The following is a 25,582-nucleotide window of genomic DNA, read 5'->3' as shown; positions in this document are numbered from 1 at the left end:
CAGTAACCAGCAACACTCCGATTGCTGACACGGCCACTCTATCAACTTCGCCACACCGTCAACTTCTGATTGGCAAATATGCAAGTAATTGTGACAAAAATGCATGAAAAGTCATTTTCATTATATATATAATTTGGGCAAGTTTGATGCATGGTTATTAGCACCCCCAACTGTTTATTTCCCCTTAATGCCTTTGTTGCAGTAAGTATATTGACGCCTTGGCCAATTCTGGAGTGACTTTTGCTTGGCTGGGACTTCACGAGTTATTATTATCCAAGGTGAGCCTCCCCACGGCCCCTGAAGGAATGGCAAAGTGAAGCTCTGATTTCACTTATCTGTCTGTCACCTTCCTCCTCCGAACTGGAGTAACTCTTCCTTACAAGCCCATAAAGTTATATTGTTTATAATAGTTCACATGCATGGATGAATGCCTGTACACAGGGGAGTAACTCAACCAAACACGCTGGTATCTTGCACCGTACTTGACAAGTAAAAATAGACGCATGCCAAACAACTTTGCATCGTGTTACAGTAATTGCCTAAAAATGTATTTCAAGCGCAGCAAAACGTGGTAATTGGTTGTAGAAAAAGGAAGGATGGCTTCACGGAGCACTGAAATAATGTGGGTCACAACAGGTTCTTTAATCATTTCAGGTGATATTGAAATCCCAACTCGGTAATTTTGTGATTATGTAAATGAAATAGTTGATATTTTCAAAACCACATTGAAAAGTGAATCTAGCAGCATTCAGCCTTGTTGTCCTGCTCAAACACACACACACACACACACGCATGTGTAAATTGTCAATATTGCCATTGTTCAACAAAATCAACATTTTCTTTAGTGTCAGTAATATGGCCTCCGAGGATTATTCTGTAAAAAAACAACAACATTTGATTAAACTCCATAATCATGAATATTTTTGTAGTATATAAAAAAAGGCAAAAAAAACAAACGAGGGGGTTTACCAGAGGGTTTGGCCTAAAGCGGTATGCAAGCATCATCCTCTTCCTGAAGGCGTCATACTCGTCATCGCTTTTTGTCAGGTCGGCCGGGCGGTCGACTCCAAGCCCTGCGCCATTCACGGGTGTAGTTCCCCTAGGATGGGTCACAGATACACTTAGTCAGTTTTTAAAGAGCCAACGGTATAATTTTTATCTAAAAATGTGAGGTAGTGCTAATTATTTATTGCAGTGGAGCTTAATTATTTTCTGCCACTCCACACCCCCAGAGGACATCATTTTTTCACATCCTCCTGAATTGAAATACAATGGTGACTCAACTTAAGAGTGCCCGGTGTGTCGACTAATTGTTATGCTTAAAGTTGCAAGCAAAATTGTCAGAGTGAACCCCATAACATCGGCCCAAAACCTCTGGTCTTACTCGCGATATATATTATAGCTAGAGATGGACATACTTTTGTTTTCCAACCATGGTAACAATGGGAAGGAAGACAGTAAGAAAAGGAAAAAGTTGATGATATTTATTGAATTAAAGGAAGTACGTATTTTCTGGAACATAGGGCGCACCGGATTATAAGGCGCATTGCCGATGAGCGGGTCTAGTCAGGTCTATTTTCTTCCAAAGGCGCACCGGATTATAGGGCGCATTAAAGGGGTCATGTTATTCTTTTTTTATATAAATGGAAAACACTTCCTTGTGGTCTACATAACATGTAATGGTGGTTCTTTGGTCAAAATGTTGCACAGATGATGTTTTACAGATAATTTTCAAGCCGCTTTGTGACAGTCGCTTCACGATGCGCTGTTTTGTGGGCGGTCTTATTTACGTGGCTCACCTTCGGCATCGTCTTTTCTCCCTCATCTTTGTTGTAGCGGTGTAGCGTGCAAGGACAAGAGTTGAAGTGTCAAAAGATGGAGCTAACTGTTTTAATGACATTCAGACTTTACTTCAATCAATAACGGAGCAGCATCTTCTCATCCGCGACTCACTAGTGCAATAACAACGTCGGAAATGTGTCCCGTGAAAAACCGTCCGACCGGAACTCTCTAATAACTAAACTTCCTTGAGAGAATAATGTAAACCCACTACACCGGTATGTTTTAGCACTTTCATGGCGAGTTTACTGACATATCCAAGTAAGAACTTTACACTACTTTATATTAGAAATGGCAACAGCGGAGGATGAATGTCCCATAAGAAGATGGAGAAAAAGAAGAAGCTTATCGACTACGGTGTCGTCACGGACTAAGAAGGCGGACGCGTGCAAATTTTCAGGACTTATGCAGATCCCAAATACAGATCAGCAGATACCAGAAGGTAAGAAAAGTTGTTTTTGCATAATATTGCGAAACAAAACACCAGATGTCTTACCTTATACACACACCATAATAATACTCGTGTGTTGAAGCACATCAAGCGGTGCGGCTTCATAACTTACAAAAGTCGTACTAAAACATTTTGATAGATTTTTGAGCGCCGTGTGTAATGTTCTATATTTTCAATGGTACGTATACAATTTGTGGTGTTGTTTACTTGAGTCATATTGCAGTCTACACTTATCTCTAATGTGTGACTGCCATCTACTGGTCACACTTATCATTTCACCATGTACCAAATAAAATAGCTTCAAGGAGCACAACTTATATCACAATTTATATTGATCATGATACACGCAGCATATCATGCATGTTATTACAACTACAGTGCATACGCTGTCTGGCTAGCTGTGTACAAACAAAACATGAAATAATACTTTACAGATACTGTAATATGATTGTTCATGATTTTCAGTCAGTACAGGTTGCTGTGTTATCACATTGTGTTGTGCATTACAAATTCAAACATTTTGTGCTGACGTAGAAGCTAGCTTATCTCTTTTACAGCTGATACTGAAGCACGCTGATGTGTTACTATGCTAGAAAGAGAGTACCTCCGTGTTCGCTCTTACAATAACAATGTCGCTACAGTTTGGTTTTTATACAGGTGACGGAACTTTAATGAAGTATTGGTGATACATTTTTAAAGTGATTTAGCGGTAGAATTGATTGCTCCCATTAGCTGCATTGCTAGCCACAAAGGACAAGCCAATTTTTACAAGTTAGAATGCAAAAAAAACCCTTCTGTATTCTTGTCTCTCATAATGATTGTGAACAACAGGCAACATTCCAAAAAAGTGCAGTTCCCTTTTAAGTTCATTAACTCATTTTGTAACATTTAAACATGACTGCTTGGTCTGTGTGATTCTCAAAATAGAGAAAAAAAATTGAAAACAATTCACTGGGATTTTTGTTTTAATACTGATAATAATACTATACTTAATACTAATACTAAAACAAATAGGATATTGAATGTTCAACAACTGCAATGCATGAGAAAACACAATATGTTATAACGTGTAATGCATTTAAACAAATTACATCTGATAAAATGATGAGTGGGTTTATTATTGTGAGGATATGTGGATGTAATTATATATGATTAGTATATTGTAATAATGTATTGAATATTGTTGTACATCTGGTGATTACCGTAATTTCCGGACTATAAGCCGCACCTGACTATAAGCCGCACCAGCTAAATTTAGGGGAAAATACAGATTGCTCCATATATAAGCCGCACCCGACTATAAGCCGCAGGGTTTTGATGTGTAATTACCGTAGTATATAGGGGTTCCTGCTACCACGGAGGGGATTGTCGGGACAGAAATGACTGTTTGGGAACGCAAAGCGTCCCATTTATTAACAATAAATCTTTCAATCATTCAATCAAACTTTCACATCTTTGACATGGCGAACAGCATTCGTGCAGAGTACAAATAATACAACGGTGCAAATTAATACAAAGTGCTCGCCTGTGCGTTATCAAAATAACCAGCCTACTACCGGTATATGAAAAGTCAGTCTTTAATCATTGTGTCATCGTCTTCCTCCTGCGTACTAAAACCACCGAAATCCTCTTCGTCGGTGTCGGAGAAAAACAGGCCGTAAATAAGCCGCACCCTTGTATAAGCCGCAGGGACCAGAACGAGGGGAAAAAGTAGCGGCTTATAGTCCGGAAATTACGGTATGTATTGTATCATTAATCAAGAATCAGATTTTTATATCTGAGTGTTGTGTTCTTCCTGCTTTTCGGACACGTTTTATTTCTTAAATTTTTTAGTTTCTGATTTTCTTAAGTAATTTTGGTAAATTGTGCCAGGAAAAAACAAAACAAATAAAAAATCAGATTAAAAATATCCGATGTGCCATAAAAGTTGTACAATCATGTTCTCATTAAAATGTCAGCTCAATCTAAAAAATATGTCATTTGGTCAAATTTAAAGAAACAACACCATTTTTGACCCATGTTGACATGCATGTTGAAATGTTCAGACACAAATTTAAAAACAAATTGATAGGAGAATACGCACTTGTTAACAGGAGCCTTGATGCCCCGTCCATCGCTTCCGAGGCCTTCTCCTTCCTTCCAGCCCATCTTCATCAACATACGGAAACCAAGATTCTCCACCGTCAACTTAAACTCTTTGTATTCAGAGTAATCGGGGTCCCGCCCTTCCTGTAACGGGATAGTGTATTATTGCAATGCCCTGTCAATAAAACATACAGTACAGGTCAAAAGTTTGGACACACCTTCTCATTCAAAGGGTTTTCTTTATTTTCATGACTATTTACATTGTAGATTGTCACTGAAGGCATCGAACTATGAATGAACACAAGTGGAGTTATGTACTTAACAAAAAAAGGTGAAGTAACTGAAAACATGTTTTTGTTTGTAGTTTCTTCAAAATAGCCACCCTTTGCTCTGATTACTGCTTTGCACACTTGGCATTCACTCGATGAGCTTCAAGAAGTAGTCACCTCAAATGATTTTCCAACAGTCTTGGAGGAGTTAGCTCATGGAGAGAATGCCAAAAGTGTGCAAAGCAGTAATCAGAGCAAAGGGTGGCTATTTTGAAGAAACTAGAATATAAAACATGTTTTCATTTATTTCACCTTTTTTTGTTAAGTACATAACTCCGCGAGTGTTCATTCATAGTTTTGATGCCTTCAGTGACAATCTACAATGTAAATAGTCATGAAAATAAAGAAAATGCATTGAATGAGAAGGTGTGTCCAAACTTTTGGCCTGTACTGTAAGTATTATTACCTCTTTAAAGGGTTACACTAATAATGGTTTTATTATTGAAATGGCCAGAAAGAGTGGTAACTAAAATTTGCAACGTTTTAAAGAACAAATCCCGTCCTACAACAACTGACCTTAAGTGCCTTAAAAGTCTCCATAAACTTCTCCAGCTCCTCAGGAGGGAGGAAGTCTCCGATAAAATGTTTCCCTTTGCCCATATCTGTCAAAGACTCCGCCCACTCTGCGGGGAATAGGTACCAAAAAGGAATGATCTTAATGAGATTTCAGAAAAGTAATAGTCATGACCGCCTGGTCGTACCTCGTGTCTTTTCCATTTCCATTTTCCGGAGACGATGCTCCCAGGTGCCGGCCTGCTGGTCAACCTCTTCATCGCTGTCGTACTCGTGCTGGTGGTCTCTGATGGCCTTCTCCCACATCACCTGCATCTCGGCCATTGCTCGCTTGTGCTTCATGATCATGTCATACATCTCTTGCATCTATGAGGAGTGCGGAAACAGTACGGTGTACATGCACTTGTTACAACAAAGGAATTTACAAAACCCAAAACCAGTTAAGTTGGCACGTTGTGTAAATTGTAAATAAAAACAGAATACAATAATTTGCAAATCCTTTTCAACTTATATTAAATTGAATAGACTGCAAAGACAACATACTTAACGTTCGAACTAGAAAACTGTTATTTTTTGCAAATATTAGCTCATTTGTAATTTGATGCCTGAACCATGTTTCAAAAAAGCTGGCACAAGTGGCACAAAGGACTGAGAAAGTTGAGGAATGCTTATTTGGAACATCCCATTGGTGAACAGGCTAATTGGGAACAGGTGGGTGCCATGATTGGGTATAAAAGCAGCTTCCATGAAATGCTCAGTCATTCACAAACAAGGATGGCGCGAGGGTCACCACTTTGTGAACAAATGCGTGACCAAATTGTCCAACAGTTTAAGAACAACGTTTCTCAACGAGCCCTTGCAAGGAATTTAGGGATTTCACCATCTACGGTCCGTAATATCATCAAAAGGTTCAGAGAATCTGGAGAAATCACTGCACGTAAGCGATGATATTACGGACCTTCGATCCCTCAGGCGGTACTACATCAAAAAGCGACATCAGTGTGTAAAGGATATCACCACATGGGCTCAGGAACACTTCAGAAAACCACTGTCAGTGGCTACAGTTGGTCGCTACATCTGTAAGTGCAAGTTAAAACTCTACTATACAAAGTGAAAGCCATTTATCAACAACACCCAGAAACGCTGCCATGCAACAGTGGTAAAAATGCACTTGTGCCAATTTTTTTGCAATGTGTTGCTGCCATTAAATTCTAAGTTAATGATTATTTGCAAAAAAAAGTTTTTGTTTCTCAGTTCGAACATTAAATATCTTGTCTTTGCAGTCTATTCAATTGAGTATAAGTTAAAAAGGATTTGCAAATCATTGAATTCTGTTTTTATTTACGAATTACACAACATGCCAACTTCACTGGTTTTGGGTTTTGTACATGCCAAGGTTATATATTTTCTGCTTTGTACCTCTTGTTGCTCTTTTATCTGTTTCTTCTGCTCTTCGGACAGTTCCGTCACACCGACGAGACCCAGAGGCTTCCCCTTCTTATAACCAAGACCTTGCAGATCTTGAGCTTAACATATGACACAATACAACACCATTAGATACAAATAATTCATTTTATGGGTGAGATAACATTGAGGGAAATATGATAGCATTTGACCTTTGAGCAAGTTTTTTAGTAGAAAATGTAGCAATTAAACTTGGATATACTTTGGAGTAGTCAGTGTGCTGCTTGTATACATTTACTATCCACTGAAAATAAGTCAACTCACAGCCATTATTGTCTAAGTAGCAGGCGACACAAGTAGGTACACATCAAAATGTCCCAATTGTCAATATTTAGTGTGAGAACCATTGCATCCCGGACGCCTCGCTGGGGAGGTTTTTCGGGCACGTCCGGCCAGTAGAACGCCACAGGGAAGAACCAGGGCCATGTCTCCAGGAGGGGCTGGACAAAGTTGCTGGGGAGAAGGAAGTCTGGGTTTCTCTGCTTAAGCTGCTGACCCCGCGACTCGTCCTCGGATGAGCGGAAGATTGATGGATGGAGAATCATTGTTATCCAGCATGACATGTCGGCCAGTTAACCGAGGGACAATGTCACAGTACATGTTGGAATGTTTCCCTCCATGAACCACAGCTACACAGTGCCGGCAGCACTCATGCAGCAGTGACCCTACCAGCACCATGCTTGCCTTTAGGCAAGTTGTGTTGCAAGATAAGTAAATAATAGTGGCTGTGATTTGACTCATTTTCATTGAATAGTACATCTACACTGTTGTACAAGCTAAGCTGTACACTGACTCCTCTGAAGTACAGTACAGGCCAAACATTTGGACACACCTTCTCATTCAATGCGTTTTCTTTATTTTCATGACTATTTACATTGTAGATTGTCACTGAAGGCATCAAAACTATGAATGAACACGTGGAGTTATGTACTTAACAAAAAAGGTGAAATAACTGAAAACATGTTTTATATTCTAGTTTCTTCAAATACCCTTTGCTTTGATTACTGCTTTGCACTCTCTTGGCATTCTCTCGATGAGCTTCAAGAGGTAGTCACCTGAAATGGTTTTCCAACAGTCTTAAAGGAGTTAGTTAGCTCATTGAGAGAATGCCAAGAGTGTGCAAAGCGGTAATCAGAGCAAAGGGTGGCTATTTTGAAGAAACTAGAATATAAAACACGTTTTCAGTTATTTCACCTTTTTTTGTTAAGTACATAACTCCACAGGTGTTCATTCATAGTTTTGATGCCTTCAGTGACAATCTACAATGTAAATAGTCATGAAAATAAATAAATTGCATTGAATGAGGAGAAGGTGTGTCCAAACGTTTGGCCTGTACTGTATATCAAAGGTTCATTTCTTTGTGTGGCTTTGAAATATAGCACTAGCAAGTACCAGAGAGAGATGGCATGTCAGGGTCCAGAACATGAACGTCCTGTGGGACAACAATGTTCGGAATGGGCAGCTCCACTTTGTCATCCTCGGCCCCCCATCTACTCTTCCTCTTTCGTTTGACAGGCGCAGTGTCTGTGACCTGACTGAGACCAGGTTGACACGCTAAGTTCACCGGAGGGGGAATTTGTGCTCGTGGAGGAGTAGCAGTCGGTCGCTGCAGCTCTGTCCTAGGTTCTGCTGCTGGAAGTGAAAAGGTCTGGGAGGCCGCAGCACGATGCTCTCGTAGCTTTTCTCTGTAGTAATGGTATGCAGGGTTGTGGCGATCAAATAAAAAACTGCAGGGATAAAAAGACAATAAACAAATCAACATTTATTGAGTTCATGTCAAATTTGACCTTATAGAACCTCACCTGAAGGTAGGGTTGTCCCGGTTGCGCTCGATAGCGATGCTTTCCACCTCTGGGCCACCCTCAGCCACAAACTTGGCCAGCTCCTCAACCACTTGCTGGGTTTCGGCGTCCACTGGGGGGGAGACTTTAAGCAGTCTATCAGTACTGGGGCTCAAATGAAACTCTACTACTGTACCATACTCAACTGGCATCATACATCACCAGTCTAGAGCTAATGGAGGATAAAAAAGAGGGAGGAGGAGCAACGAGGACAGTACTGATGAATGAGACACTTTAACTAGAACAGTGACAACTATTGAATCTTTCATCTTACAGTACCGGTTAATTATTTGGAGACACCTTCGTATTCAATTGTGATGTGCAGAACTACTGAATTTGTTTACGATCCAATACAGAGTAACATGTTGGTTGATATCGGCGATACTGATCCGATACTTTGTGCAAATATACCTAATGTGTTTAGCAAAACTTTAAAGGCCTACTGAAATAATTTTTATTTATTTAAACGGGGATAGCAGATCCATTCTATGTGTCATACTTGATCATTTCGCAATATTGCCATATTTTTGCTGAAAGGATTTAGTAGAGAACATCGACGATAAAGTTCGCAACTTTTGGTCGCTGATAAAAAAAGCCTTGCCTGTACCGGAAGTAGCGTGACGTCACAGGTTGAAAGGCTCCTCACATTTCCCCATTGTTTTCAATGCAGCGAGAGCGATTCGGACCGAGAAAGCGACAATTACCCCATTAATTTGAGCCAGGATGAAAGATTTGTGGATGAGGAACGTGAGAGTGAAGGACTAGAGTGCAGTGCAGGACGCATCTTTTTTCGCTCTGACCGTAACTTAGGTACAAGCTGGCTCATTGGATTCCACACTCTCTCATTTTTCTATTGTGGATCACAGATTTGTATTTTAAACCACCTCGGATACTATATCCTCTTGAAAATGAGTCGAGAACGCGAAATGGACATTCACAGTGACTTTTATCTCCACGACAATACATCGGCGAAACACTTTAGCTACGGAGCTAACGTGATAGCATCGGGCTTAACTGCATATAGAAACAAAAGAAATAAGCCCCTGACTGGAAGGATAGACAGAAAAACAACAATACTATTAAACCATGGACCTGTAAATACACGGTTAATGCTTTCCAGCCTGGCAAAGCTTAACAATGCTGTTGCTAACGACGCCATTGAAGCTAACTTAGCAACGGGACCTCACAGAGCTATGCTACAAACATTAGCTATCCACCTACGCCAGCCAGCCCTCATCTGCTCATCAACACCCGTGCTCACCTGCGTTCCAGCGATCGACGGTGCGACGAAAGACTTCACCCGATCATCCGTGCGGTCGGCGGCTAGCGTCGGATAGCGCGTCTGCTATCCACTTCAAAGTCCTCCTGCTTGTGTTGCTGGAGCCAGCCGCTAATACACCGATCCCACCTACAACTTTCTTCTTTGCAGTCTTCATTGTTCAATAAACAAATTGCAAAAGATTCACCAACACAGATGTCCAGAATACTGTGGAATTTTGAGATAAAAACAGAGCTTTTTGTATCGGATTCAATGGAGTCCGAATACTTCCGTTTCAACGATTGACATCACGCGCGTATGTCATCATACACAGACGTTTTCAACCGGAAGTTTAGCAGGAAATTTAAAATTGCACTTTATAAGTTATTGGCATGTGTTGCAATGTTAAGATTTCATCATTGATATATAAACTATCAGACTGCGTGGTCGGTAGTAGTGGGTTTCAGTAGGCCTTTAAAAGTAGTCTATATTAAGCATTGCAGCTTCACCACTTTAGTCATAATTTTTGTGCTTAAGAAATTTCTCCGTGACTTTAGCTCTTGACTTCTTCGGTTTGTTTGAGATTGTCATTACTGCCAAAAGTGGTGGGAAAGTGTATTACCACTGAGTACCGCTGCAGCACATACGGACCACACCTGAGAAACAAATATTTTTGGTGGCGCTCTTGGGGGCGTTATGTCAAAGGTGCTGTTTGCAACTTCCTCACTGTAACATTTTTCAAAGAAAAAATATAACAAGAACAACACCAGCTAGCTCAGGCCTGGGCAATTATTTTGACTCGAGGGGCCAAATTTAGAGAAAAAAATGTGTCTGGGGGGCCGGTATATCTATTTTTAGGAACACTAATACAAAACGTCACAATGTCTGATTGAAAGCTAAAAACGTTATGACAGACCACATTAAACGGCATAATATTTAATTTTTTTTACTGAATGACACCAAGAATGTACATGAAAATAAAGAATGTGTGATTTACAATATTAACTATGAAGGATAAAACACTGAATATTGACAACATATGAACGTCACACCCCCTTTCGATCGACATATTTTACAATCAAGCGAAACACAACAAAAATGCAACAAACAGCAAAATATGAATGTAAAGGGTAAAAAAAACCCACCTACTATCTGATATATCACTAAGCTTTAGAACTTTGTTAAAAAAATCTCCTTCCGGGTCTGTCCCTGACACCCGCATTTCAGGCTGGCCGCTCTAGAAACACTCTGTGGAAACGCTCCCCACCCACACTGCTTGGTGCCTCGTCTGAGCTGCTGTGACTTAGATTACAATAGTAACTAATTAGATTACCATAGTAAGTAGTATATCATGCAAAAGCACAGATTCTAACCATTGAAATACTTTGTATAGTTCAAGACTTACGATAATTAGAAAACATCACTGCACATCGTAATGCCAGCTACAGTTTCGATCTTAAATATCTAAAAAAATTATTTGGGAATGTCCGGCGGGCCAGATTGAAAAGCTTAACTGCATGCGGCCCCCGGGCCTTAATTTGCCCACATCTGGGTTAGTTTATGTTACCATTAGTGGTTTAACAGAACACATTTGTTTTACAATTTTCTATAATTTTCACAATTACTAAGTTTATGGAATATAAAAATTTACTGGCCTGAATAAAATGATTGGTGTTTATGGCGGTCACTCACCCTGTCTCATCAACACATACAAAAGCAGTCAAAGAGAAGCAAAGAACAATTTGCAGTCATGTTGTTATGATCGAATATACATTTAATGACAGCTGACGCTAGCTATCCAAATTGTTATTATTAGCTAACAACACCTGCAGCTAATGCGCGTGCATGTGTTACAAACGAGAAGCCGTAAGAGGGCGGGAAATACTGTGCAAAATACATTGGAAAATTAGCGCCCTCGAGGCATCTGTGTAAATGTTGCAAACAGCCCCTTTAAGAAACACGGATTCAAAAAAGATCTCAATGATTTAGTTACTTTACGCTGTGATCCTGATAATGATATACATTATCTCAAATAACTAAAGTATCAAAAGTATCGATATTTTGATTTGAGAATCAATAATAAAGCATAAGGAACTGGTATCGATACTTTAGTATCCATCCGCACATCACTAGTATTCATTCACCAGCATAAGAAAGTGTCTTCAAACTTTTGACTGGTACTGTATAGTTTAGTTGTATATCGTTCTTAGGCCTAAGTGGTGCACCTTACCATAAATTGGTCAAATTAAACAAAAATTTATTAAAATACTTAGAACACAACTTAGACTTTGAATATTTTGACAAATTCAACAAAAAAAGAAGCAACATACCGTATTGACACAAATATAAGACCGTATTTTCTTCAGATGGAGTATTCTCCGTCTTGAAATTCACACATGCAAACCAAAAGGTAGTGCCAAATGATTTATTTTCAAGCAAGTCACAGCTTGTCTTCCCGCCACTCACAAAAAGCACTTTAAGGCAGGGTACACACAAAGACAATCTGGCTGTTTTGTCCCCATTTCTTAAGTCTTATAAGATTGTCTTGTGGTATGAATAAGAGGTGTTAAGTGTAAACGTTACCCGATAATTGGCTACTAAAGGGTTCGGGCCGACATTCGTAAATATTGAACTTGTTCAAAATTTGTTAGCAAAACTCATCATCTCTGTGGGGAAAGCCTACACTTCTGAGTCCTCGCTCCGTATAGTGTGACATGCCACAGAAAGTAGCCAATCAAGAAGCTTAAAAAATGCAATGTGGATACTTTGTGAAAAATGTTTCTGTTTTTTCCCCAGTTTTTTTTTTAGTTTTTTATTTCAAAATTAGTCACAAGATTACCACCATTGCCTGTTTTCCTATGTCCTCTTTCATGCTGCCTATTTTACGCTCATTTCTATGGTGGTTGGTTTGTTGGTAATGCTATGCGTCTTCTTTTTTGATTTTGTTGATCAATAGGGGCAGATGATACTGGGAATTTTGGTATCAATACAATGAAATACAGGGCTAGTATCGCTGACACTGATACCAATACTTTTGACTACAAACGTCGTCATCATCAAATAGTTTTCTGAATTTGCCTCTAATTAGTTGACTAGGAAAACAAAGGAAAACTATTTTCTGGAGACTAAAATGTATTTACAACTAAATAAAAACATCTAAAACCAGTAAAGTTGGCACATTGTGTAAATGGTAAATAAAAACAGAATACAATTATTTTCAAATCCTTTTCAACTTATATTCAATTGAATAGACTGCAAAGACAAGATACTTAACGTTCCAACTGAGAAACTTAATATTGCGCCACACATTTTCAATGGGAGACAGGTCAGGACTACAGGCAGGCCAGTCTAGTACCCGCACTCTTTTACTATGAAGCCACGTTGATGTAACACGTGGCTTGGCATTGTCTTGCTAAAATAAGCAGGGGCGTCTATGTTAACGTTGCTTGGATGGCAACATATATTGCTCCAAAACCTGAATGTACCTTTCAGCAGTAAAGGTGCCTTCACAGATGTGTAAGTTACCCATGCCTTGGGCAATAATACACTCCCATACCATCACAGATGCTGGCTTTTGAACTTTGCGCCTATAACAATTCGGATGGTTCTTTTCCTCTTTGGTCCGGAGGACACGACGTCCACAGTTTCCAAAAACATTTTGAAATGTGGACTCGTCAGACCACAGTACACTTTTCCACTTTGCATCAGTCCATCTCGGGCCCAGCGAAGCCGGCAGCTTATCTGGGTGTTGTTGATAAATGGCTTCCGCTTTGCATAGTAGAGTTTTAACTTGCACTTACAGATGTAGCGACGAACCGTAGTTACAGTGGTTTTAACCAGTGTTCCTGAGCCTATGTGGCGATATTCTTTATACACTGATGTCGCTTTTTGTTGCAGTACCGCCTGAGGGATCTAAGGTCTGTAATATCATCGCTTACGTGCAACGATTTCTCCAGATTCTCTGAACCTTTTGATGATATTACAGACCGTAGATGTTGAAATCCCTAAATTCCTTGCAATAGATCGTTGAGAAATGTTGTTCTTAAACTGTTCGACAATTTGCTCACACATTTGTTGACGAAGTGGTGACCCTCGCTCCATCCTTGTGTGTGAATGACTGAGCATTTCATGGAAGCTGCTTTTATACCCAATCATGGCACCCACATGTTCACAATTTGCCTTTTCACCTGTGGTATGTTCCAAATAAGTGTTTGATGAGCATTCCTCAATTTTCTCAGTCTTTTATGCCACTTGTGCCAGCTTTTTTTAAACATCCGCTAATATTTGCAAAAAATAACGTTTTCCAGTTTGAACGTTAAGTATCTTGTCTTTGCAATCTATTCAATTGAATATAGGTTGAAAAGCATTTGCAAATCATTGTATTTTGTTTTTATTTACGATTTACACAACGTGACAACTTCATTGGTTTAGGAGTTTGTATTTAAATACAAAAATATTCTACGATACACATTTGTTTGAGAAAAAAGTTCAATGTTCAATAGTCATGAGTTTTTATATTCCGGATAATGCCCAAAGTTTACATGAAAAAATAAGAAAAATGGGTTGATGGGTCCAAGAGGAAAATAAAAGTGTTGGATATCTCCTGCAGCAGTTAAGCTAATTTAAAACGATCATGCCACTTTGGCATTACTGAAAAAAGTATACAAAACAGAATTAATGGGCAAAAACTTAGAAAAACAAATATTCTTTAAAGACTATATATTTAGGGAAAAGGCTTTGCTATGATATACATTTAAATAGTATGATCGTTTTATAAATACGGCTATAAATCTGTCACGAGAGGCCGTTCAAAGCTAAGCTATTTTAGTCATTATCTCAATTGGCTTTTCAATGCTGCTAAACCATACTAAAACTATTACAAAGGACATGTTGGTTCATCGCTAAGTAGAAGTTTAGCAGAAACAACGTATATTTGTATCCATGAAGCAATTTAGTCCATCAGAGTAAAAATGGCAAGTACGTCCACAGCATGACAACCACGGTGATGATCAGCTACTAAAGTGACCGGTTGCCATAATCATGTAGCCTCCAATAGTCATTGTGGCACTAATAAAAATCACATTGCGTGTTAATTGATGCGCTGTTTGCATTGATAGTCTAGCAGAGACGCTGCGGTCGCATATACTCAGAGGAAAATCGAGTAATTTGCTGGACATGTAGAAGGGAAACTGCAACAAAAGTATCAATCCCACCACACTAGAATCGATCCGATTCCAGTGCTCACCTTGGTATTGATACTATTGGTATTTCGATACGCCCATGGCTCTCCCTCGATAGATCGCGTTTGTTCACGCAAGATTTCGGGCTTGACAGACTAGAGTCTGGCTTGGTGGTGGGACAGAATAGTTATTTGTGTGCTGTGTTGATGCTATTGTAGCACATCCCACATAAAAAAATTCAATAGCTCAATGCCTGATTATTTATCTTTATGTGTGGCGTCTAACAGATAAACAATCTCAGGATTTAGAAAATCGTTGGTGATGAATAAAGCGCAGTTATCAAATAACGGTGGAGCAGTTAAAAAATGGGTTGGTGAATAAAATATAACTTAAAGTACCAGTAAAATGAAAAAACAAGTTGACTTTATATGCTTGATGTCCGATAATGGCTTTTTTGCCGATATCCGATATTCGGATATTGTCCAACTCTTAATTACCGATTCCAATATCAACCGATACCGATATATTAACACATTATTATACCTAATTCTGTTGTGATGCCCCGCTGGATGCATTAAACAATGTAACAAGGTTTTCCAAAATAAATCAACTCAAGTTATGGAAAAAAAGTGCCAACATGGCACTGCCATATTTATTATTGAAGTCACAAAGTGCATTATGTTTTTTAATATGCCTCAAAACAGCAGCTTGGAATTTGGGACATACTCTCCCTGAGATAATCCTGATACCCACTACAACTATGGGAAATACTATACTTTGACTTTCACAAAGTGCATTATTTTTTATTTTTTTTAAACATGCCTCAAAACAAGCTACAAAAACAATGAAGGCACACAGCTTCAGTCCAGAGTATACTAGAGTAATAAAGTAAACAATAACATAGTCCGCCTTTAGTGCAAGACTGCCTAGCATACTGTATAACAGGAAATTATAAACTGGGCTCAATCTGCCCTGCTCTAACGTATTTGTATGAGTAACACAAATGTGCTGCAAGCTAGTGGTGAGTGCTTGAAGTGGCCTACCAGTCAGCCAGAGCTTCTGAAATGCTGCGTTGAGACAGGGCACCTTGTTCAATGCAAGCTGCAAAGTGTGCGCCATGCAGGGCAGACTAGCCACCGTAGCTTTTGCCATACTGCGTGCGTTGTCCCTGACCACAACGTGGGCTTTCGCCTTGGGGTGGTTTTTGTTGTATTTATGTTTTTTCTCGGCGGAGTCTTTAAGCGACAACTGTGTGGTACTACTTTTTTTCGGTGTTTGCTTTTCATCCATCTTCCGCTTGTATTCATCGTGTATCTCCTTATGATTCTTGAAGAGGTGGGAGATGAAATTACTCGTATTAAAAGGAAGACGTCTTGGTTTCTCCTCGCATAACCAACTTTTTGCAGTCATTGCAACTTGCCAGTTTTTTATCCGTCAGAGACACTTAATAATAATCCCAAACCATAGACATGGTGTCGTTAGTCAGTCACCGAGCTCGTTTGTTAGCCATGGCTACAGCACCAGCAACAACACACTCTTGCAACTCCTGTGTTGTGTGTGGGAGAGGGGAGAGGGGAGAGGGGAGGGGCTGCTGACTGGGAGACGCAACTGCTCTGTACTTCTCCCTACGTCCGTGTACCGCTCCGTATAGCGCCGTTCTAAAAAGTCATTAATTTAACTTACTTTTTTTTTCTCTTTCTATCCCCTCCTGCTCCGGCCCGGCTGCACCAAATGATAATGTAAAGAAATATAATAAAGTCAAATACAAATAAGGGAACAAGAGAAGTATCCTACACTTCTCTTTTGTAAAGTAAATCTGAACAGCTGATATGGGCATCTACATCAACTATATAATTTGCCTAAGAAAAAAAAAAAAAGTCTTTAATTTTACTTTTTGAAACCGATACCGATAATTTCCGATATTACATTTTAAAGCATTTATCGGCATCTCTACTTAATTGTATCCATTAAACCATATCCAACTGTATTTCCAAACCGCAAAATATGTGAATACACCGTCTAAACAAAAGAAAATGCCACATTTTTAGACTGCCATTTTGAATATTCCACTCTGAATGTCTTCAACAATTTCTGTAAGTTTGTGGTCCTATGACCTCAAGATGGGAACGCTTCTGCACTCCGACCATATCAGCAGATTAGTCATACTGGAGATACGCAAAATTTAGGAAGAGATGCGCTGTTTATCATTCACAATCCCTATGTAAGACACGAACACATATGTTTTAATTTTTTTAATGCATTTTAAGTCATAAATAAATGAATAAATACAAAGTCTGCTAACAATGGAGTGAATGGGGCTCTCTATTCCGCCCACAAAACCCTCCAAATAATCTTTCCAAACACGCCAACAATACCCCATTTACATGTTGTAACCTGAACATTAACCAAATGTAAGCAATGTTATTATTATAAGCACTAACGCAGACAAACTAATTGTTATCAGCGCATTGATAACAGAGAGCTAACGAGTCCTCTGCTGCTATATTATGAGCCGGCCAGTGTCCTGCTACCGCTGCTGCTGCATCGCAACTCAGCTCGTCAAAGTTATTCTAGATTATAGATCATGCCTTTCATCTGGATAATAGCAGGATTTAGCCATGAATCTAAAAATTGTTCACCTGTGACATTCAATTTATACCCAGAGATGGACATACAGACACGACAACCGAAGACGGTGTCTGCAGACAGCAACTTTTCCTTGAAAGCCTTTGTGTAGAATATGATTAATTCTTCATCTAAACGGGAAGATATGGACAGCCGTCATCGCAGCGAGAGCAGACATTGTACAGTAAGCGATCGTTTTATTATCACTGTAGTTTGTATTTCTTGTTTAGCACTTAGCAATACTGCTACATAATGCTTAATGTTTCACTAAAGCTTGATCTGTTTAGATTAAGATTAAAGATTAAAGCACACATCTTCTAAAACTTGTAGCTCAAACTCCTCATATTCAGGCTCAGAAATACAAGGTTCTGGATCATATTTTTCCCAAAGTACCGGTAATTGCTGTTGACTCTCACAAAGTCTACCTGATAAACACTGTTGTTTATGGGGAAGAGCTCTGTGGTTCCCACCTCTACGTGACTGGCTTGCTCATTATCTCTGAAAATGGCTCAGGAATCTCCGCGATATTGATACTATTTTGATCATATCTATTTAGTCGCTAACTTTGAAAGTCTTTGTGTTATAAATCAGATATATATGACAATAGCTTCAATATAGAATAAACTTGTTTTTCCATTCTACTAGTACTTTAACTGATTTTGAAAAAAAACTGAAGAAACGAGCATTGCCCTATAAATAATAATACTGACCTTTTATTGTCAGGTCTTGAAAAAGAGGTTGTCTTATATTTATGTCAATACGGTCTGACAAACTTGATTGAGCGGTTGATCAACGTCATTCAATGTTATTACAATTGACAATATTATTGTATTCTGCGCACCCTACATACTTTGAATTACAGTTTCTAAGATGAAGAAAGAAAAGATGGCTTCCAGAAGACACCATCTTACCATTATTGGATGTGTTCTCCAGTTTGAGTTCCGCAACTCTCTTTTTGTAGTAGAGATACTCCATACTGCTTGTGTCGTATAAAAATCTAAAAGGGTTGAATGTAGTGGCGATTAAAGAGATTAAGTCGTTCAATACAACTGGTGAAAAAAGAACACAATATTCCCTTCAGACTTACGAAAAAACCGGATTGTCCTTGTAGTCCTCCTTGGCTCTCTTCTCCAGCTCAGATCCCCCCTCTGCCACAAAAGAGGCCATCTTGTCGATAATGAGTCTGGTGTCTGAGTCCTCTGGGGGAGAGACTTTAAGCAGGCTATCAGTACATTGACTTGGGTCATCATATGACAAAATGCCAGTCATATGCCAAGTGTGCCCTTGGAGCAGGCAGAGGATGTACTGAAATGACCGAGCCAGGCCTTGATTTACCTTTCATGTTTAATAAATCAGAGAGATCAATCTCTTCCTCATCATCATCATCTGGGGAGCAAAACACACTTGGCCTCTGGCTGATGACTGGATTCTTCTTAGACTGGGAATAACTCTTAAACTGACTGAGCATGCTGCCGACGCCAGCGCCGGACCGCTTTCCAAAAAGAATGTTTTTTCTTTGCGGAGTGTTTACTATTGGAGATGTTGACGACAATTGACTTTTGGCATCACTGGAGGAACCTACACAAAGCATCCATTAAACATAACAGGTACAATGTCAGTATTTGACTTTTAAGTATCAACATGTTATTATGATGACATTTCTTACTGACCGGGGTAAATTATTAAAAACTGCGGGTTTGTAATGAAACAATTCTAAACCAATAAAGTACCAATGATTGTCACACACACACTAGGTGTGGTGAAATTTGTCCTCTGCATTTGACCCATCTCCTTGATCACCCCCAACATAAAATTTAAGCCATTTGTGTAAAGAAAACACAAGTAAGGGTACTGACCAGAAACGCTGTTGGTTTTCTGCTTCTGCATCATCATGAACTGCTGTAAGAAGCTTCCATCGTTCATAAACTTGTTTGAGGAATCATCTTGCACAGTAGGAGAACTGAAATGGTGGTAATTGTTATCACAACTCATCTGTAGCATGACATGAGTATGTCCTTACCAAGAAGGGAGAGGTTTGTTCGGGGTGTGTGCATTCATTTTGGCTTGCAGTGCCAATTTGGCCTCAATCTCCTTCTTCTTTTCGGCTATCAGCTGCTCTTGGCGCTGGATATTCATGTTCATCTTCTGTTTATGTGGCTGCGCATTCTTATTTTTCCATCCTAACTTCCCTATGGGAAAATATAGATACATTGTATAAGTTTTCAAACATTGCTAATCACTGCACAGTGTACGGCCTACTGCAGTAACATTTTTAAGGCATTTTAAATTGCCAAGGATGAATAACAGTAGTGGGGTAAGTTCATATCATAAGGTAAAAAAAGTTAAAGTACCACTGATAGTCACACACACTAGGTGTGGTGAAATTACTCTCTGCATTTGACCCATCCCCTTGTTCCACCCCTTGGGAGGTGAGGGGAGCAGTGAGCAGCAGCGGTGGCCGTGCTCGGGAATCATTTTGGTAATTTAACCCCCAATTCCAACCCTTGATGCTGAGTGCCAGGCATGACTCTAAGCTCCACTTTCACTGCCTATTGGTGAAAACGATTACTTTTTTTGCTAACTATAAGTTTGATATAAAGAAATGGTCCCTGAACAAAAAGTAAGGGGATTTATTGATCCCACATACTAATCTATTATGTGGGATTATAATGCCAATATATGTGGGCAGACGCACAAATCACTTAATTGTTAAACTAGTTATGAATCGGAAACGAGCTTGTGGCGTCTATACGGTTTCCCTGAATTTACATGTTCTTGTATTACAACCGAGCTAAAGTCAAAGCTAACCCGAGACCAATGCTCGCATGCCAGTGACGCTAATAAACAGTCATTTTACGGCTACATGATGCTAGCTTGCACCAAACGGCTAACATGAATTATTCACAGAAACTGCGGTCAAACGTGGAACATTTCACCAGAGAACAGAACAAATGTACCTGCATCTCTAAACTCCATTGTCGTTGCAGGGAATAAATAAAAAAATCACGAATGTCGTACACAAACAATACTATTACAACGTTTTGTCGTTGCTACTGAGATTGCGTTGCTATTTGGGGGATTGGAGTTACCAAATATTAAACAAGACTCCCACTTCCGGTAAAGATTTTTCCGAATAAAAGCACATGTAGCCTCTCGCTAATGAGCGTTATAAAGATTACATGCTTTAAATTTTTAGACACAACCGGATGTTGTACTACAATATCCTTAGGATACACGAGATATCTACATTATTTCATTACTTTACCAATATTTTGAGGATCATTAATAATACAGTATTGATAATACTATAAATATTACAAATACATGTGGTTGTGTGTATTTTGTTTTTCTCTATTCATTAAAATATTTACCTACACGCATTTTGGTTTAATATTGCAAACCTTTAGTTGCATTTTTTGTCATAGACATGATTTTTGTAGTCTCAAAAACGTCAACAGTCGTGATCCAATCTCTTTCTTACCATGGAAATAGAGAAATAAAATACTCCGATGTGCTCGGATACCCATCCCAGAATGCACTGCGACGTGTCAGTTCTCGCGATCTTTGGCATTGAGAATGACAGCTTGGGTGAGTGCGTGAGAGTGCGTGCTATCGCGCGCGCGCGTGTGTGTGTGTGTTTGTGTAAAAATGGCGGAAGCTTCCTCACCGTCCTGCCGGTTTTTCTGCCACCGGTGTTCAACAGAGATCAACCCGCTTTTACCGGTAAGGGCGAAAGAGTTCGATGTGTTGTTGCGTTGACGAGTGAGAGTGTAGTCCGGTGTGGCGATGGTGGTGTTTATGTCGGAGGGGAAAAGCTCGTCACGTCGCCACTGTTGTAGCCACACACGTTAGCTAGCAGGTACTCTCAAGAGTGTAATAGTAGTTCTGTAATCCTATTAAAATGTAGTATTGTAAACATAAACCAATATTTCAATAATATTTGTGGGATCAAGACCAACTGTGCTGTCATTTAGGAAATATCATCGTCGGTGATTGTTTGTTGTGTGCATAAACAAATGTTTTAGGGTTTGTATTGACTATTATTTACAGTGTTATTGAGAGTACAGAAGATATGCATGATATCAGAAGGCCATCCTAAAGTTATACATAAAGCAAACTATAATCTGCTACCCAAGAATATACAACAATCTTAAAAAAAAAAGAGGAGAAATATAATCTTAGAGAAAAATGTAATTTAAAACATTTGTACGCACGTACAACACTTAAGACCTTCAATATATCAGTATGTGGAAGTAAATTATGGAATGGATTAAGCAAATAAATCAAACAATGTACTCATATGATCCACTTTAAGAAACTCTTCAAACTTAAAGTGTTTACAAAGTACAAAGAAGAAAAACCATGATAAACATTCTGAATGTCCATTCATTTTCTAGATAATCTTACTCATCTCACCATATAAAATATAACTTACTTCACCAATTATTATTTATGTATTTGTATTGTTATTACCTATGGAGTATATTGTGAATACATTGAGAACAGAGAGTGAACAACAATTTTACCAACTGCTATGTAAGGAAAAGGGGTAGGCTTAAATAAGCTCTGCTTCTTCCTACTCCTTTTCGAACATGTTGAATAGAAAAACTGGAAATTGGGATGTATCATGTTGTATGCATGCATGTTCCAAATCAACTCAAACTCCTAAGATATTCACTAACTCATAGCTAACACTGATCCATCTACTAACTGTAGTAATGCCATTATTTATACTTTACTCATGCTATATTTGCTTATTCAATCTCCCACTCATTTAGACACCCTTGTAATTAATCCCCTCTATGTAAACATAGTTTCGACTTCTTTCTTGCTTCTGTTCTGATGTTTATCCATGTTTTTATTTACATATGTATGAAGGACTTCACATGTCCGCACTGTGAGTTAGGATTCATTGAGGCATTGCCAGATGAAACGAGGTAAGGCCCTTGCAGGACTATTTTAGTTTGGATGGAAAACCATCAACTCTTTACAATTTGAACATATCTTCATACAGAAGTGGAGATAGCTCCCCATTTGCATCGTCCAGAAGCGGTCCGACACGGGCCTCATTTGAGGTCAGTGTTCAAATCCATTAATTAAGTCATTCTTTAAGGTCTTAACCATCATGTGACATTATCCGTATTGCGTCTTTTCCAGCTGAACGTGGATCACCACCAGCACTTGCCTACCTTTCCTTCTGGGTACAGTCCGTTCACTCTTGGGATTTTCAATGAGAACTTTGAACTAAGAACTTGGCTACCCACAGAAGATAATAACCGAGAGACAGAAATCCGGCAGGAACCAGAAATGGCGTCGCGGCAACAATACAGCCCACAGCCTGCGCAACAGGGTCCGCACCAAGAAGGAGTTCCCTCGTTGGAGGGGTAATCTCTTTTCAATGTGTGTCTGTTTTAAAAAAAACTGATTGTGTATTGACTATTTTGTATTACTGTCAATACAGAATTCTCCAGCAGCTAGTTACAGCCATGTCAAATATCGGAATAGCACCAACAGCCATGCCAAATATCGGAATAGCATCAACAGCAATGCCGAATATTGGAATAGCATCGACAGCTATGCCGAATATTGGAATAGCATCAACAGCCATGCCGAATATTGGAATGGCACCATGGTGAGTATAGGTAACCTGTTTAATGCACTTACTTTCTAATTTCTTACTGTATTTTTACCTCTTACAGGGGTATGCTTCATTCTAACCCAATGGACTATGCCTGGGGTGCCAATGGACTGGATGCCATCGTAACGCAGGTAGAAATGTCTACCAAGACACACTAATTGAATTAAATATCAACCACGGCAAAAACGCACCATTCAGATTCTGGCATGTCTCACTCTTGTTTTGTAGCTGCTGAATCAGTTTGAAAACACGGGTCCTCCTCCTGCAGATGGAGAAAGGATAAAACGTTTGCCCACCATCTCTGTTACAGAGGAACACGTGGGTAAGTTCAGGCCTGAGTTAATCAGTTGATAACATAACTATGGATTTAGCCTTTGTATATGGGCTGATGCTAATGACTCCTGTCGGCACATACACAGGTAATCCAGGTCCAGCTATTTAATGCAGAGTTAATTATTAATTGGAAAATTACATAATTGTGTCAAACTTCTTAAAGTTAACCTAAATGTCTACCCTTCAAACACATCTTGTTTGTAGTCGTTCAAATACATTGTGTTGGTGTATTAAAGGGGACCTATTATGCAAAAAACAACTTTTCTTACGTGCAAACTATCTGAGTACGCAAGGGGCCCAGGTCTCACCATTAAAAGCAGATGCAAGCAATAAATGCAAACTATTCGATAGAATCTATCCCTATACATTATCAAAAAAAGATTTGTCGAGTGATCTCAAAGATTATCTGTCGGATTCCCAGACTTGTCTAACTGTCTGGTGCTCCAGACGTCATTCTCCACAACGAAACCGATAAAAACTTGGAAAAGCATGGAGGTCTACAACTGTTTTGTGTGTGGCTGGGTCAAGGAAATTGGTATCAAGACACTACCACTACATTGTTTTTGCTCAGGTATGGTTGCATTTCATGATTTAACTTTGCGTCTACAGCCATGTTTTTTGCCTTGATGTTGCATGCGGCATTACTCGGACTTGTGAGTTAGCTATCTTTATCAAAATATACCTATAGATGTCAACATTTTGTATGTGCTGAAAGCCTCATTTATGATTGCTGCCTTTGGTAAAAGTTTAACTCTTTCAAGTTTTGCTCAAATTTGCTTTCTTTCATTTAGACTCGCCAAGTTGGTGCTTTACAAACGCATATCGTAGCAAAAATGCATTTTAAAAACTCTAAAAGGAGACAAAATACAAATAATAACGAGATAATACTTAAATTGGAAATACTGAACGTTAAAAGTATATCACACAAACGAAGTGATCCCTGCACACTTGTGTGTTTTTTCGACCTGATCTGCTCCCTTGGAATTAAGTGTGTGCCAATTTTTTTCCGTTGTCTTGCGTAAAATCTTGCACTTTTTCGTCCCTCTTGATTACCTCCCGAGGAACTCTGAAAAATCTTTTATCGTTTTCACGATTCAAATGATTCCAACAGCCTAAAACAAACCAAGCACAGGGCATTTCTCTTCGAGAAAGGCAAAATGCAGCCCAGAACGCCATGGCAACAGACGCTCAATGGCCCACCACTTCGAGCCTCTCATATTTAATGAGCCGGATGTGACGTCAGGTGAATACAACTTATTGGTACCTGTTTTTGTGCATGGTTTGAAATCAAACCATGGAGGCATGGCGGAGATATTTTTAAAATAAGGGTGTAAAGATTTGTTTTAACAATGATTTGATTCAATATTTGTGGTTGCAGATAAGATACAGAAACAATCACATTTTTTGTAGAACGATACGATCCAAAATTATTCAGTGAGTTTAAATCAATTGAGTTACTTTTTAACAAAAAAATATCAACCAGTGTGACTGTGAAGTAAATACTGAATACTGAATACTGAATACTGGACACCGCAGGTGAATGTTTCTATATTCCTGTTATTTCTTGTAAGGGAATTATGTTTAAATGAATTATGGATACAAACAAGCAAGTAAACAACAATTAATGGCCAATGCATTCACATCTTATTTAAATAAAATGCAGCCCACACTTTAGGTTGAATTAACAAGAGGAAACATTTTCTGCTGACATTTTCAACAATTAAGGAAATTTCAATAAAAGTACAGTAATCAACATTTTAACAGTAGATTTACCTGCTAAAGTATCTGTTCCCCGCATTGGCATTGCCGATCACGGACAGTGTCCCAGGTGTGCCCCCTCATCCCTGGTGATGGTGTTGGCCCCTCGCTTCCTAATTTCCATCGCCTCTGTGATTCATCTGTTGTATTTATTTGTTTCTGATTAAATTACTTCCCCTTGGCTGCCTGTTGTGTCACACTTCATGTTGGCATGTTGGTGTCGCACCTAATTTGCTGGGCTGTCCCTTTTGAGGCTTAAAGTTGTGTT

The 25,582-nt window shown here is 39.1% G+C and overlaps 2 protein-coding genes across 4 annotated transcripts in view; one reads left to right on the top strand and one right to left on the bottom strand.

The window, feature by feature from the left end:
• Window positions 1–618: 618 nt before the first annotated feature.
• On the bottom strand, window positions 619–23,471 carry sugp1 (SURP and G patch domain containing 1). 3 transcript variants are annotated; one of them, XM_062022713.1, is made up of 14 exons: window positions 23,415–23,471; window positions 19,606–19,774; window positions 19,442–19,545; window positions 18,921–19,163; window positions 18,673–18,796; window positions 18,497–18,582; window positions 8,484–8,607; window positions 8,074–8,408; window positions 6,637–6,743; window positions 5,406–5,583; window positions 5,221–5,327; window positions 4,374–4,519; window positions 970–1,099; window positions 619–874 (listed from the first exon to the last, which is right to left on the bottom strand). In XM_062022713.1, exons 2-14 carry the CDS (start codon window positions 19,725–19,727, stop codon window positions 848–850), a joined length of 1,833 nt encoding a protein of 610 aa, XP_061878697.1. In that variant the 5' UTR covers window positions 19,728–19,774; window positions 23,415–23,471; the 3' UTR covers window positions 619–847. The 3 variants fall into 3 exon arrangements, with proteins under 3 accessions (XP_061878697.1, XP_061878695.1, XP_061878696.1); XM_062022711.1 differs by lacking the exon at window positions 23,415–23,471 and adding an exon at window positions 21,067–21,178; XM_062022712.1 differs by lacking the exon at window positions 23,415–23,471 and adding an exon at window positions 20,543–20,706.
• LOC133630890 (E3 ubiquitin-protein ligase RNF126-like) overlaps window positions 21,158–25,582 on the top strand; it is a 12,476-nt gene continuing 8,051 nt past the window's right edge. The window contains exons 1-7 of the mRNA XM_062022714.1: window positions 21,158–21,308; window positions 22,464–22,522; window positions 22,600–22,660; window positions 22,743–22,969; window positions 23,047–23,217; window positions 23,285–23,354; window positions 23,452–23,545. Coding sequence (XP_061878698.1) covers window positions 21,234–21,308; window positions 22,464–22,522; window positions 22,600–22,660; window positions 22,743–22,969; window positions 23,047–23,217; window positions 23,285–23,354; window positions 23,452–23,545 — 757 coding nt within the window. The 5' untranslated portion in view covers window positions 21,158–21,233. The remainder of the gene's footprint in view (window positions 21,309–22,463; window positions 22,523–22,599; window positions 22,661–22,742; window positions 22,970–23,046; window positions 23,218–23,284; window positions 23,355–23,451; window positions 23,546–25,582) is intronic.

This window comes from Entelurus aequoreus, linkage group LG16 (genome assembly GCF_033978785.1).
Source record: "Entelurus aequoreus isolate RoL-2023_Sb linkage group LG16, RoL_Eaeq_v1.1, whole genome shotgun sequence".
In the NCBI taxonomy this organism is placed as follows: domain Eukaryota; kingdom Metazoa; phylum Chordata; class Actinopteri; order Syngnathiformes; family Syngnathidae; genus Entelurus; species Entelurus aequoreus.
Note: the sequence above shows the minus strand (reverse complement) of the source record. Positions and strands in the feature narration are given on the sequence as shown.